The 11,467-nt window shown below is 51.1% G+C and overlaps 1 protein-coding gene across 1 annotated transcript; it reads left to right on the forward strand.

The window, feature by feature from the left end:
• Nucleotides 1-747: 747 nt before the first annotated feature.
• On the forward strand, nucleotides 748-9,141 carry CPN1 (carboxypeptidase N, polypeptide 1; the record flags this gene model as incomplete). Its single annotated transcript, XM_008944580.1, has 8 exons — nucleotides 748-944; nucleotides 1,627-1,782; nucleotides 2,257-2,439; nucleotides 3,928-4,039; nucleotides 4,523-4,662; nucleotides 4,964-5,063; nucleotides 6,899-7,017; nucleotides 8,869-9,141. Coding segments are annotated over 8 exons (1,139 nt in total), but the record flags the coding sequence as incomplete, so codon positions are not given.
• Nucleotides 9,142-11,467: the final 2,326 nt, after the last annotated feature.

Genomic DNA, 11,467 nt, shown 5'->3' on the forward strand with positions numbered 1-11,467 from the left:
GTGGCAAGAGACCTTTTTGCTCATACTTGAGCTGCCTGAGGGACAGTTCAGTCCGTATTCGACTAAGCTGCTGAGGGTTTCTCCAGGCTCTCGTCACTGTCCCTTGAGGATGAGGAAGCCCTTCCTTAGAGGCAGGTAAAGGGGAGGGAGAGAGGAAACCGCTGCTGTGTCCCACCAGCACAGGAGTCAGAGGCTGACAGCAGCAGCTGGAGGTGACCGTGACCTTCCACTGAAAGAACATGGCTCGCCCCAAGTCAGGGATTGATTTTATCCTGCAGAACTCTTTAAAGCATACAAAGCCAGGAACGTGCCATACTGTTGAGAGGCACTGAGAGCAAACCGTGAAGGGCAGAGGTGGGAGAAATGGCCTGTCCCCTCCAATGCAGAGCTGGAAGGCTCTGGAAGCCCAGGGCTTGGGGCAGCAGCAGTCCTGCTGATGCTCCCTCTGTGGCCTCTCCCCAGCCCGAGACCAAGCCACTTGCAAATACATCCCCTTCTGCACTCCAAAGGCAAGCAGAAACCCAGTAGAGAGCCTGAGCTGTTCCCAGGAATGCTGTGGCAAAAGGGAAGGGTGCCCTTATGAGTACTGTGCCGCTCACTCTCGCAGAAGTTTGAATTTTCTGAGGGAAAGGACCATTTCACACCATTTCCTGGAGGTTCCTTGGGCTTGCCTGGGCTCCATGCAGTAGGAATTGGCTCTTCCCCCATCCCAGCCCTGGCTGACTGTGTCACTCTTGCTCTCTCCAGTGGAACCAGAGTTCAAGTATGTTGGGAACATGCATGGGAACGAGGTGCTGGGCCGTGAGCTGCTGCTGCAGCTCTCTGAGTTCCTGTGCGAGGAGTACCGCCGGGGCAACGAGCGGATCACCCGCCTCATCCACGACACACGCATCCACATCATGCCCTCCATGAACCCCGATGGGTACGAAGTGGCTGCCAAGCAGGTACCAGGCAGCGATCGCCTCCTCCAGCCGGGTAGGGGCAGAAAGCCCTTCAGATCCCTGTGCGATCTCCTTCACCGTGGGTATGGGGGCGTCCTTCCCCTCCGTGCCTTGCCAAATTTGTCCCTCTCAGCTGGTGTCAGTGCTTCTCACCTCCTGTGCCAAGGGCTTGCACTGTGTGTCCTGCCACAGGTGGCCCTGGCAGGCAATGGACAAGGCCTCCTACACATGTCTTACCCTCCCAAGAAGTTACCTATCACAGGAGGGTCACTGCAAATCCCCTGCCCCATGCTGGGGAAGTGGTAGCTGAATGCTACTGTCATGAGTAGACAGGGACATGAGGGATAGGGTGCGGGGAGATGGGGTGGGGGTGAAGCCCTCTAGTTATCTACCCCCAAATCTCACCCCTTCCTTTTCACCACTAGACCTCAGAGATATTTTATTCATGGCTCTTTTAGTTGTGTTACTTGGCTTGCGCCTTGCTCTATCACCCTGGAAAATGAAGATATTGGTACTGACTTCCCCTGTCAGTATCAATGCTCTTTATTTTTCTGCCAGCAGTAACGTGCATGTTGCGACTCAGAGGCAGCGAAGCACCATTGTGACGGCTGGTCCCTGCTGCACTGACACCCAGCCTGCCTGCACCCACCCTGTATTCACCCCCACCATGCACCTTTGCCTGCAGGGCCCAGACAGCAACGGGTACTTGACGGGGAGGAACAACGCCAATGGAGTGGACTTGAACCGCAACTTCCCTGACCTCAACACATTCATGTACTACAGTGGGGAAATCAGTGGGCCAAATCACCACATCCCACTGCCTGACAACTGGAAAAGCCAGGTACTGGTTTGGGATTCTGCAGGGGCTACAGCATCCTCTTAGAGTGGCTCAACACGCAAGCAAATGTACTGTCCTTTTCCTCGCACAATGTTTTTCTCCTCCATGCCTTCTGCATGCAGAGAAATGATGTAATCCTGTCCCGTATCACAGCTCTGCCAGGAGGAGAGGCTGGCACCATGGCCAGCTTCAGGAGGAGATTGCAATGCAAAGTGCAGAGGAGGTGGCACAGGCTGGCTAATGCCTGTGCCTCAGTTTTTGGGGCTGTACTGGGAGAGCTGTAGCAGGGTGTGCACAGGAGGAGCCTGCTCTGCCTATCAGGGCAAGTGGTGGAGAGCAGAGGAAGCTGCAAGAGCTGAAGCAGGCACACTGCTGGGCACGATCTGACACGAACACATCACAGACCAGCCTGGAGCAGCAGCTGGACCAGAGGTGGCTGAGCTCTTCTCCCTTTCCCCATCCCTCTTCCCCTCACAGGTGGAACCGGAGACATTGGCTGTGATCCAGTGGATCAGCAGCTACAACTTTGTGCTCTCGGCCAATCTGCACGGTGGAGCGGTGGTGGCAAATTACCCCTATGACAAGTCTCAGGACCAGCGGTTCCGGAGCCACCGGCGCACAGTCAACACACCTACCCCTGATGACAAGTTGTTTCAGAAGGTGAGCACAGCCCCAGCAGCGTGCGAGAGCCGTCTGGGAGTCTCTGGTCTCTGCCTCACTGAGATGCTGAGCCAAGAAATGTGTTGGAAATAAATAACCACTAGCAGACTACAGCATTTCTGCCAACCACCAGCTTGTGAGCCAGGTCAGGGCGGTCCCACCGTGAGCTGGTCCCACCACACAGGCCAGTCTTAACCCTCAGGAGCTCCTTCCTTGTCCGTGACATGCGTGGGTTCTCCATAATCCAGTACCACCAGTCTCTTCAGTACCACCCTGCTCTTCCAGAGCTGGAGCCTGCACCATCATAGCATGTATGTGGATATTTTTCCTAGAGAGGTGGCAGGGTCTGGCTGGGGGTCTGCTGAGAGCTGAGAGCACAATAAGGGAGGCCAGGTGCCCATCAGGGACATGTGGATGGTGAAGAATAAGTAATAAAATAAAAAAAAAGAGCATGAGAAGTGTAGACAGGCATCAGGGAATGCGTTGGTCCATGCTGCTGATCCTGCTAGTACTAGCTGAAGCTTGTGGGTTTTCTCCATTGTTAAGATGTCCCAGACAACAGTGCCTTCAGTCACTGCTTCCATTAGGAAATACCCAGCACAAGAAAAAGCAAGTCTGTGTTGGAACAGTTAATGAGAAAAATAAGTTTGAGCTGGAGTTCAGCCTTCTCTGGAAGCAGAGGCTGTGCAGGAGTTTGCCAGGACCTGCTGGAATCAGGGCTGTGCTTGGACCCAGATGTGGAGAGGCTGGGGTGTAGGCTAATGATACCCACAGCCTCAGAAGACAGAAATGTAGTGAAGTAACTGTTTTTCTGCCGACAGAACTTGATCACACCAGCATCTGAACCATAATACAAGGGTATAGAGTTTCCATTAGAAAATGAAAACACCAATCTCTCTTAAAGTGTGTCTTACGCAAAGCACAGGCTTTGGATGCAGTGGCCAAATTTTAGCCCTGCCTTCATGCCTAAAAATAAGCAGTAATCTTAATAAGGGCAATAAACAAGCAGTTGCTAGAACCAGGAATTGCCCAAACTCTGTCCTAATCCACATTCCCTTGATATATATGGTATTTGCATCAGGAGTGATACTGATTAGTTTTCCTCACATATCTTCTCCCCCTGTTAGTGCCATTTGCTATGCAGGGCCCAGCATTGTTTGGGCTGGGTGCCCCTGCATGAGCCCAGTGCCCTCTGCTCCCCCTCATCTCAGCTGGATCAGGACACAAGCCACTTGTGCCGTCAGCAAGCCTCCGGCTTCCCAGATTTCTGCTCTTCCTCCTCCATCTTCATCTGCCTATGTTTCTTAGAAGTCCTGGCCACCTTGTGTTGTATTTCAGAGCAGTAATATGCAGGAGCTCTCCTATCTGACTTCCTTCTCACACTCCCCAGCAACGCCAGTGTGGGAGGGAGGCTGTTTTGTGCAGAACAGGGCAGGGTCCCCAGCTGCACAGTACTGAAGTGGTGACCACTGCCTGCTCTCCCTCCAGCTGGCCAAGACCTACTCGTATGCCCACAGCTGGATGCACCGTGGCTGGAACTGTGGGGACTACTTTGCTGATGGCATCACAAATGGGGCATCCTGGTACTCACTCAGCAAAGGTAAGGGCTGCACAGGTGAACACCACCCACAGCAAGGTATTGAGCTGAAGAGAGGTGAAGGGATAGACAAGAAACATCAGGGCAGGATGGTTTGGGGAAGGGCTGTGGCGATAGCACTGTGCCCCTTACTAGACACCATGCTGGTGTCTGCGTCTCAGACTAGGAAATGGTTTGGGAAGCCTGGAAGTGGCTTGGGCAGGAGCCACAGAAATCGCTGAGGTCTGCAGAGACCTGCTGTGTAGTGCTGGAGGAAGGAAACATTAATGATCCAGCTGAAGGAGAGAGTGGGGCAGCCACAAGAGGATAGAGCTGCATGGGGGGCGAAGTTGTGCTGTCATGGATGGAGGTGGCTGCACCTGCGAGTGAAGAGGGAGAGCGAGACAGTTCTGGTAGAGGACAGACGGTGACCATGTCACCTTGGGACACAGAGTAGGGAGGAAAGGGGGTCTTTTGTTGCCCTGGACACAGCCTCTTCTTTTCCAGGCATGCAGGACTTCAATTACCTCTACACCAACTGCTTTGAAATCACCTTGGAGCTGAGTTGCAATAAGTTCCCCCCTGAGGAGGACCTGGAGCGGCAATGGATGGCCAACCGAGAGGCCCTTGTTGCTTTCATTGAAGAGGTAAGGGGACAGTTCTGAGCCCTACACCCTTCTCCTGCAGGGTCCCATGGGCTCTGATGGTAAGTGACCAGCAGGCACTAGGGGAAGAAAGGAGATGGTCATGGAGCTCACTTGCGTACTGTAGTTGGAAGCATCTAGGGAGTCTGTTGTGTCCTAGACTGGCTCTGCTGTGGAGAACCAGGAGAGCTAAGGGTACAGGGAAAGGTGGGATCGTCCCCAGACCTCTGCCCTCCTCCAGCGCTCAGCAATACCCTCATGAGCAGAGGGTCCTTGCCTCAGCAGTCTGTCTTCCTCCATGCAGGTTCATCAGGGCATCAAAGGGATGGTGTCAGACAAGAACAACAACGGTATTGCAGGAGCAGTGATTTCTGTCCAGGGAATCAGCCATGACATCACCTCTGGTGGGTTATCGGTCCTCTTGCATGCTGTCTCTTTTGGATGCAGCCTCTCAGAGGCTACCTGGGTATGTGGGAGGTTAGCAGGCGAGTCTATAATATGTGTGGCCAGCATGGTTTTCTTCCCCAAAACATTAGCTGTGAGAAATGTGCCTGTGCATCCTGGACCAGGAAAAGCTTAAGAAAGCTTAGGAAAGCAAGAGAACTGGAATGAAAACCTTGTTGTAAAGGACTTAAGAAAGTCAGCTCCTATTTTGCCTGAGAGAGGACAAAACACATTTGTATATAAACAAAGAGAAGATTGAGGCAATAATTTAGTCAAGCATCTAAGTATCGACACAGAACCGAAATAGCTGATAGCAAAGGACGCAATGGCAGAACAAGATGAAAGACTGAAATTTCAAGCCAGACAAATTTAGACTGAGAATGAAGTGCCACTTTGGTTTATCCAAGCTGTGGTGGTTTCTCTCTTGCTGGCTGATCTTAGCCTCCTCTTCATAAACACCCTTCTCCAACCAGAAAAGATATTATAGGCTAAATGCAGAAAACAGACGATATTCCTGCTCTTCAGAGGTCAGATTGTGAAATCAAAACTCCTTCAGGGCATAGGTCTAAGACTCAGTAACACTCTAATATTTGGCATAGGAGAGGGGAGTGTGCAAGAGATCAGAGAGGCACTGGCTGCAAAGGGCCTTCTGAGGTCTCCTGTACAACCTCATGCTTGAAGCAGAATTGTCCCCAACATTGGCTCTGATCAGCTAACGCTCCTTCCAGCCAATTCTCACTGATCCCGAAGGATGGAAATTCCACAGCCTCTCTGCTGACCTGTGCTAGGCCTGCACCACCTTCACAGTGAAGCTGTGATCCACCCTGAAGCTCCCAAGCTGCCATCTATGGCCGCTGCCCTTCCTTGTATTTCCTGGCACTGCTGAGAGGAGTTTGGCTCCATGACCTTTGCAGCTGCTCTGCGGGTAGCTGCCAACTGTGAGCAGATTCCCCTCTGTCTTCTCCCAGCCAGACTGAGCCCGCCCGGCTCCCTCAGCTCTTCTTTTAGGGTGTGAGCGTTCCCTGTGGGTCAGGAGCTCTGGTTTTCCCAGATCTCTCTTGATCTGAAGGCACCAAAACTGGACACAATATCCAAGTGGAGCCTCCCTGGGACTGAACAGGGGGAGAACATTATTCCCTTTGACCTGATGGCCACCCTCCCTGTATTCCCATGGAAGTGCCTGGCTTGTGTATCTCGCTCGTACCAATTAGCCCCGCCTAAACCAAAATAACACATGCTGCCTGTAATGATTACTCAAATTGGCAATGCCCATCCAGTTCCATAGATGGGAATATACTCTAATTGTTGAAGTAATCCATGATGTGCTGCTGCCTCACTGTTGCCTATCCCCTGTCCCTAACTACACCGGTACACAGTCCATCAAAGTGCTCCCAGGGCTTCCTTATGCCAGGAGAATCAGGGAGCAGCTGAGCTGATGAGCCATTAAAACCCTGCTGACAGCCCAAACATGGCAAAATTGTGACGGGAATATGCTCAGATTTGCAGCCTCCCTGCACAGGCACAGCCCATGCTGCTGTACTGTCCTCTTTCATTTGGCGTTTATTTGCAGAATGACCTCTACTCCATGGCACTAATGAGACATCATCACTTGCAACATACCAATGTGAATCCAGCCCTGCAGTAGCCAGCAGATTTGGAAGGAAGGCAAAAATTCCACCTGGGCTTTGAAGGCTACACATCCTCGAGAAAGTACACTCGGCAAGACCTACTGGAATATCTTTTGCTCTGCTCCCTGTGCATCCTCAGTGCTTTCTTTTCCCACCTTGTGTTCCAGGTGATACAGGGGACTATTTCCGGCTGCTGCTGCCTGGCACTTACACTGTCACAGCCTCTGCAGAGGGGTACCAGCCCCAGACGGTGACAACGACAGTGGGCCCAGCTGCACCTTCATTGGTGAGTCAAGCTGCGTAGTCACGAGGGTATCTCAAAATGCCTTCATGCCAGGGAGAAAGAAATGCAGCAGGGGATGTCTGGTGAGCAGCAGAGAAAGGAGATGGGACACAGAGTACTGCCAGTGGCTACAGGCTGTCTGCTTTGGCAGACACAGTGGTCCCCGCAGCTCACAGAGAGGGTCAGGCTGAAGGTAAAGCCATGTGCCTCTTGCTTCCTTACTGAGGGCTCGCAGCTGCACTGGGCTGCCTTGTCAGCTCCTGTGTCCCTCTGCCTTGTGGCCGTGGGGAGAGCCCCTGGGGCTGCTTTTAGCTTTCCCTCCATCCTCAGCCACTCAAGGACATGATGATGTGGAGACAGCATCTGTTCCATGAGACTCTGTTATGCCCCTGGCTTTGTGGATTTCAGTGCTCTGCTGTTGTCTGCATCATGCCTGGGACCAAACATGTTATCAGGCTTGTAGCAGGAGGCTGAAGTCTGCCTTTCTTTCTTGGGGAACACCCAAGACAGGTGGAAACTGGGTGGCAACAAAGAATAGCCAAGTACCTTTGGGAGGTGAGGTGTTCTTGACACCATTGTGGCCCCTACTGTGTCTTTCTGAGGGCAGACTGGATGACTAGAAATTGTTTATAAAAACAGTGGGAGGTGATTCTTGCTTCTGCGTTTGCCTTGTGAACATGGTGGGACTGTAGATGCAGTCTCCTCTAAGGACCAGCAAGAAGCCCCTGGCTACAGCATCCTGACACATCGTTTGCTTCACTGCACGTACACTGGTCAGGCTCTGCTCTAAATACACTGTGGTAGTTCTCCCACCCTCTGTCCATCCCACCCTACCCAGCCTCTGAAGTTCTTCCAGAGCTGCCCTTTTCTCAGGATTAGAAACCTTCTAATTTTCATCCTAAATTTAGTTATGGTCAGTTTATCCCTATTTGTTCTTATGCCAATGTTGTGCTTTAAATAGCTTTTCTTCCCTGGTATTTATTCCCTGATGTATTTATAGAGAGCTGTCCAGCCCAGTCCTACTCTTTGTTTTGCTAGGTTAAGCACTCAGCTCTTTGCCTGTCCTTTTTAAAATACATTGTCACTTTACCATGTTACTGTAAAAGACTGATTTGTTTCCTGACGGTCTGATTTTTGTGGATCTCCCTTCAGAGCAGTTTTCCTGTCCCCATTTCCCTCTGCCCCTGCAGAACCTCCCATACCCACCGTTCACCCCATACCTCCCTCAGGCAGCCCACAGAGCCCCATTTGTTTCACCTTCCTGTATGGCCTCCCTATTCCCTGTTTATCTGATGCTGTGTCCTGCACACTGCTTGTCCCCTTCTCCCTCTTATACCTGCTTGCATGGCTGCAGTGGATGGAGGTTTCTTTCCTGGCAATTTTTTGCCTGGATCTACTGGAGGCACTGCTTGCTGAAAGACTGATTAAGCAGGATTCAGCTAATGAGATGCAACTGGAGAAGGACTGTCTGTCCTAAACCGTCCTGTGTATTAAATATTTCTCTATTTCTCTACTCTGGTGAGAGATGAGGAAAAGCAACAGCTCAGTCCCTTGCCTTTCACAGCTCATCTTCCAAACCATCCTAGGACTTTGTATTGCCTCAGAAGCAACTGTCTGCATAAGAAATGTAGATGATTTTTGGTACAACATTTTCCACAGAAAAAAAAAAGAACGTTTTCAGCTGATTTAAGAACTGAGTTCCCATTGTATCATAATACTGGCTGAGGCCCCTTATTGCTTCTCTTGGCCCAAAACTCAGCTTAAGAAGGCTAGGAGCAGCGGCAGGTCCTGCAGACCCCTGAGCCAGCAGAAAGAACATACGGTGTAACACAGTGATTTTTGTTCTATCTCCAGGTGCATTTCCAGCTCAAACAAGATGTGGTGAGGAAGCCCACAGAGCGTAAATCCTCAGGCTCACGAACGAACAGCAAAGCCCTTCAGAAGAAGGTAGTGCCAAGAGCCACCCACCGGGGGACCCAAAGATGAGGACAGCTCTCTTGGCTGTGAGCTGGGGGAAGCCATTTACACAGGGCCTGGCTGATGACTTCAGCCAGTGAACTTTCCAACCGTCCACCATGAAACTAGCCCAAATTATTAGGTTATTAAACGAGGAAGTATTTAATCCCCAAGCAAATTGTGAAGTCATTCACAACAAAATGTGCCTGGGCTGCAGTTCCTGGGCAGTATGTCTGTAGCTGCTGAGCTTTCCACCTCCATTTGCTCCATCTTGGAGATCTTTGCTCACTGTACTCCTGGACTCAGTTGCTACAGCCCATGTGAGTGCAGACATTAGTGCATACCAGGGAGAATGAATCCAGGCCCTGGCCTTTGACTGCTGCACTCACAAGTTGGGCATGTGAACCCTGGCACTGGTCCTCTGGGTGCAGGTGCCACACTTTGCCCTCAGGTAAGGATGCCTGCTGTCTGTAGGCCCTGAATTAGGAGGAGGTCAGTTTTAAAGCAGTCGGTGCTGTGACCAGCTCTGAACATAGTTTGTCCCACACATAGCACAGCTATCTCTGTGTGGCAGCATCACGAGTAGGAAGACAGCACTGGGAGGTGGCGGTTCAAGGTCATCTCTTGGCTGATGTCACATTTATCTTGACGTGCAGATGGGACTATCTGGTAGCTGCTTTAGATACTTTGTAGTCAGACAGGCTGGAATGATACACACTGGCAAAAGCCAAGGATTATCCCATCTCCTTATGTCTTCAGACCCAAACCAGACGGCTCGCTGAAGGGTCTGCTCTAGTTAGCACAAGCTGTTAGTCTGAGCACAGGAGCAGCTAGGTGAGGTCTGACAATTGGTGATGAGTAGGAGTGCAAGACAGGTGATTTGATGTTCCTTTGAGACAAATACCATGAATCTTGGTCCTATCAGTGTGCAACAGGGAAGTGCAGGTGCTTGCTGCCAGCAGTGTTGCTGTGCAGTGCAGCACAAGCCATGTGAGTTGTAATTTTGTTAGGAAAGACGTGATCCATAGTTCAGAGAGGTGGGGAACTACAGTTTGGACACTACAGGCTGAGCCTTAAAATGCTCCTTAGGCTGTGTGGGCAGGTTTGGAATGCAAGTAAGAGCAAAAACAGAGCTGATTATTTCCATGGTAAAAATATCTTAAGGAGTCAAAGCCTTTCTAGCGTTCTTCATAGAAAATAACTCCAGAGGGATAAACAGTCCCACCCATGTGCCCCAGCAATTTTTTTTCTTTGGCTGGTTATCCCAGTCTCCCCCATACAGTTCTCTGTTGCACTGGCTCTCTGAATGTCTCAAGCCTGTCCAAAAAGTGTCCCGCAGACATCCCCTTGTTTCTTCTCTTTTGCAAACACCTTTTGTGAGCCACCTCAACCACCCCACGGCACAGGCAATATTCTGCATTTCATCCCTCACCTCCTCCTGTCTCTTCTTCAAGGTGCTAGTGGCATTTTCAGCCCTAGTAGCACACACGCACTCTTGTAGCTCTGCCTGCTAACAGAAACTGTTTCTGTGTCATTCCTGTTCTTGGAAAGGCAGAGCTAACTGTCCCTCGCAGGGTATTTATACAGGCTAATGCAAAAAAAGTGCCAGTAATTGTAGTGCACAAGTGATTTCAGTCTGTAGAGGCCAGCGTGGGCTGAAGAAATTGGCCAGTTCCATATTCGCAATCAAAGCTGAACTCAGATTCTCTAATTTTTTACCTTTTGGTGGTGGAAATGAAAAAGGATGGTGAGGCTGAGATGTTCAAAGTCCTGTGTGGTTTAACCCCTCTTCCCCTGGCCAGGCCACGCAGCATCACTCTAGGTGTTGGACCTTCCTGCTTGAAGCCACGTGCCCATGCACATTCACCCAAAAGATTTCCTGGTGGACGTGCAGGCAGAATGAGGGAAGCCACCCTGCATCCCACAGTCTGGCCCCATGCAGCATGAAGGGTTTGCTGTCACCACGTGTCCAACCATGTGTGGGAAAATATAACTGCCCCCAACCATGGCACTAGCTCAGCTGGCTTTGCTAACTGCTCGCCTCTGAGGATGTGTGAAGCTGAAAGCAAGGAAAGGGCTCCTTCGGAGCAGCTTTCAGATGCTCAGCCTGCACAGAGCTGCTTGCGCAGCTTGCATCCCAGCAGCGCCACAGGTCACTGCCGAGTCTGCTGGCTGCAGGATGCTCTCATGTTGCCCTCTTGTGGTCCTAGAAAAAGTAAGACCATCTCAATTCCCCTTACTCTCCAGGGCAGAGAGAGGAAAGGGGTTTCTTCTCTAGAACAGGGCAGCCAGCCCAAGAGGCCGTATCATTCACCCTCGCAGGCTGCTGTGGGTTTGGCAATGCAGCAGCAAAATTAGAGTCTGGGTCACAAGCCGTTTCCCCTGCAAGAGGGATCCTGCACGGTGCAGCCTTCTGCAGGACTCTCTCTAGGCTGGCATTTGTCCAGCTCATTCTCCACCCTGCTCTGAATATTTCTCTGTTGAACAGTTTGGAAAA

This window comes from Merops nubicus, unplaced genomic scaffold (genome assembly GCF_000691845.1).
Source record: "Merops nubicus isolate BGI_N331 unplaced genomic scaffold, ASM69184v1 scaffold44647, whole genome shotgun sequence".
NCBI lineage: Eukaryota > Metazoa > Chordata > Aves > Coraciiformes > Meropidae > Merops > Merops nubicus.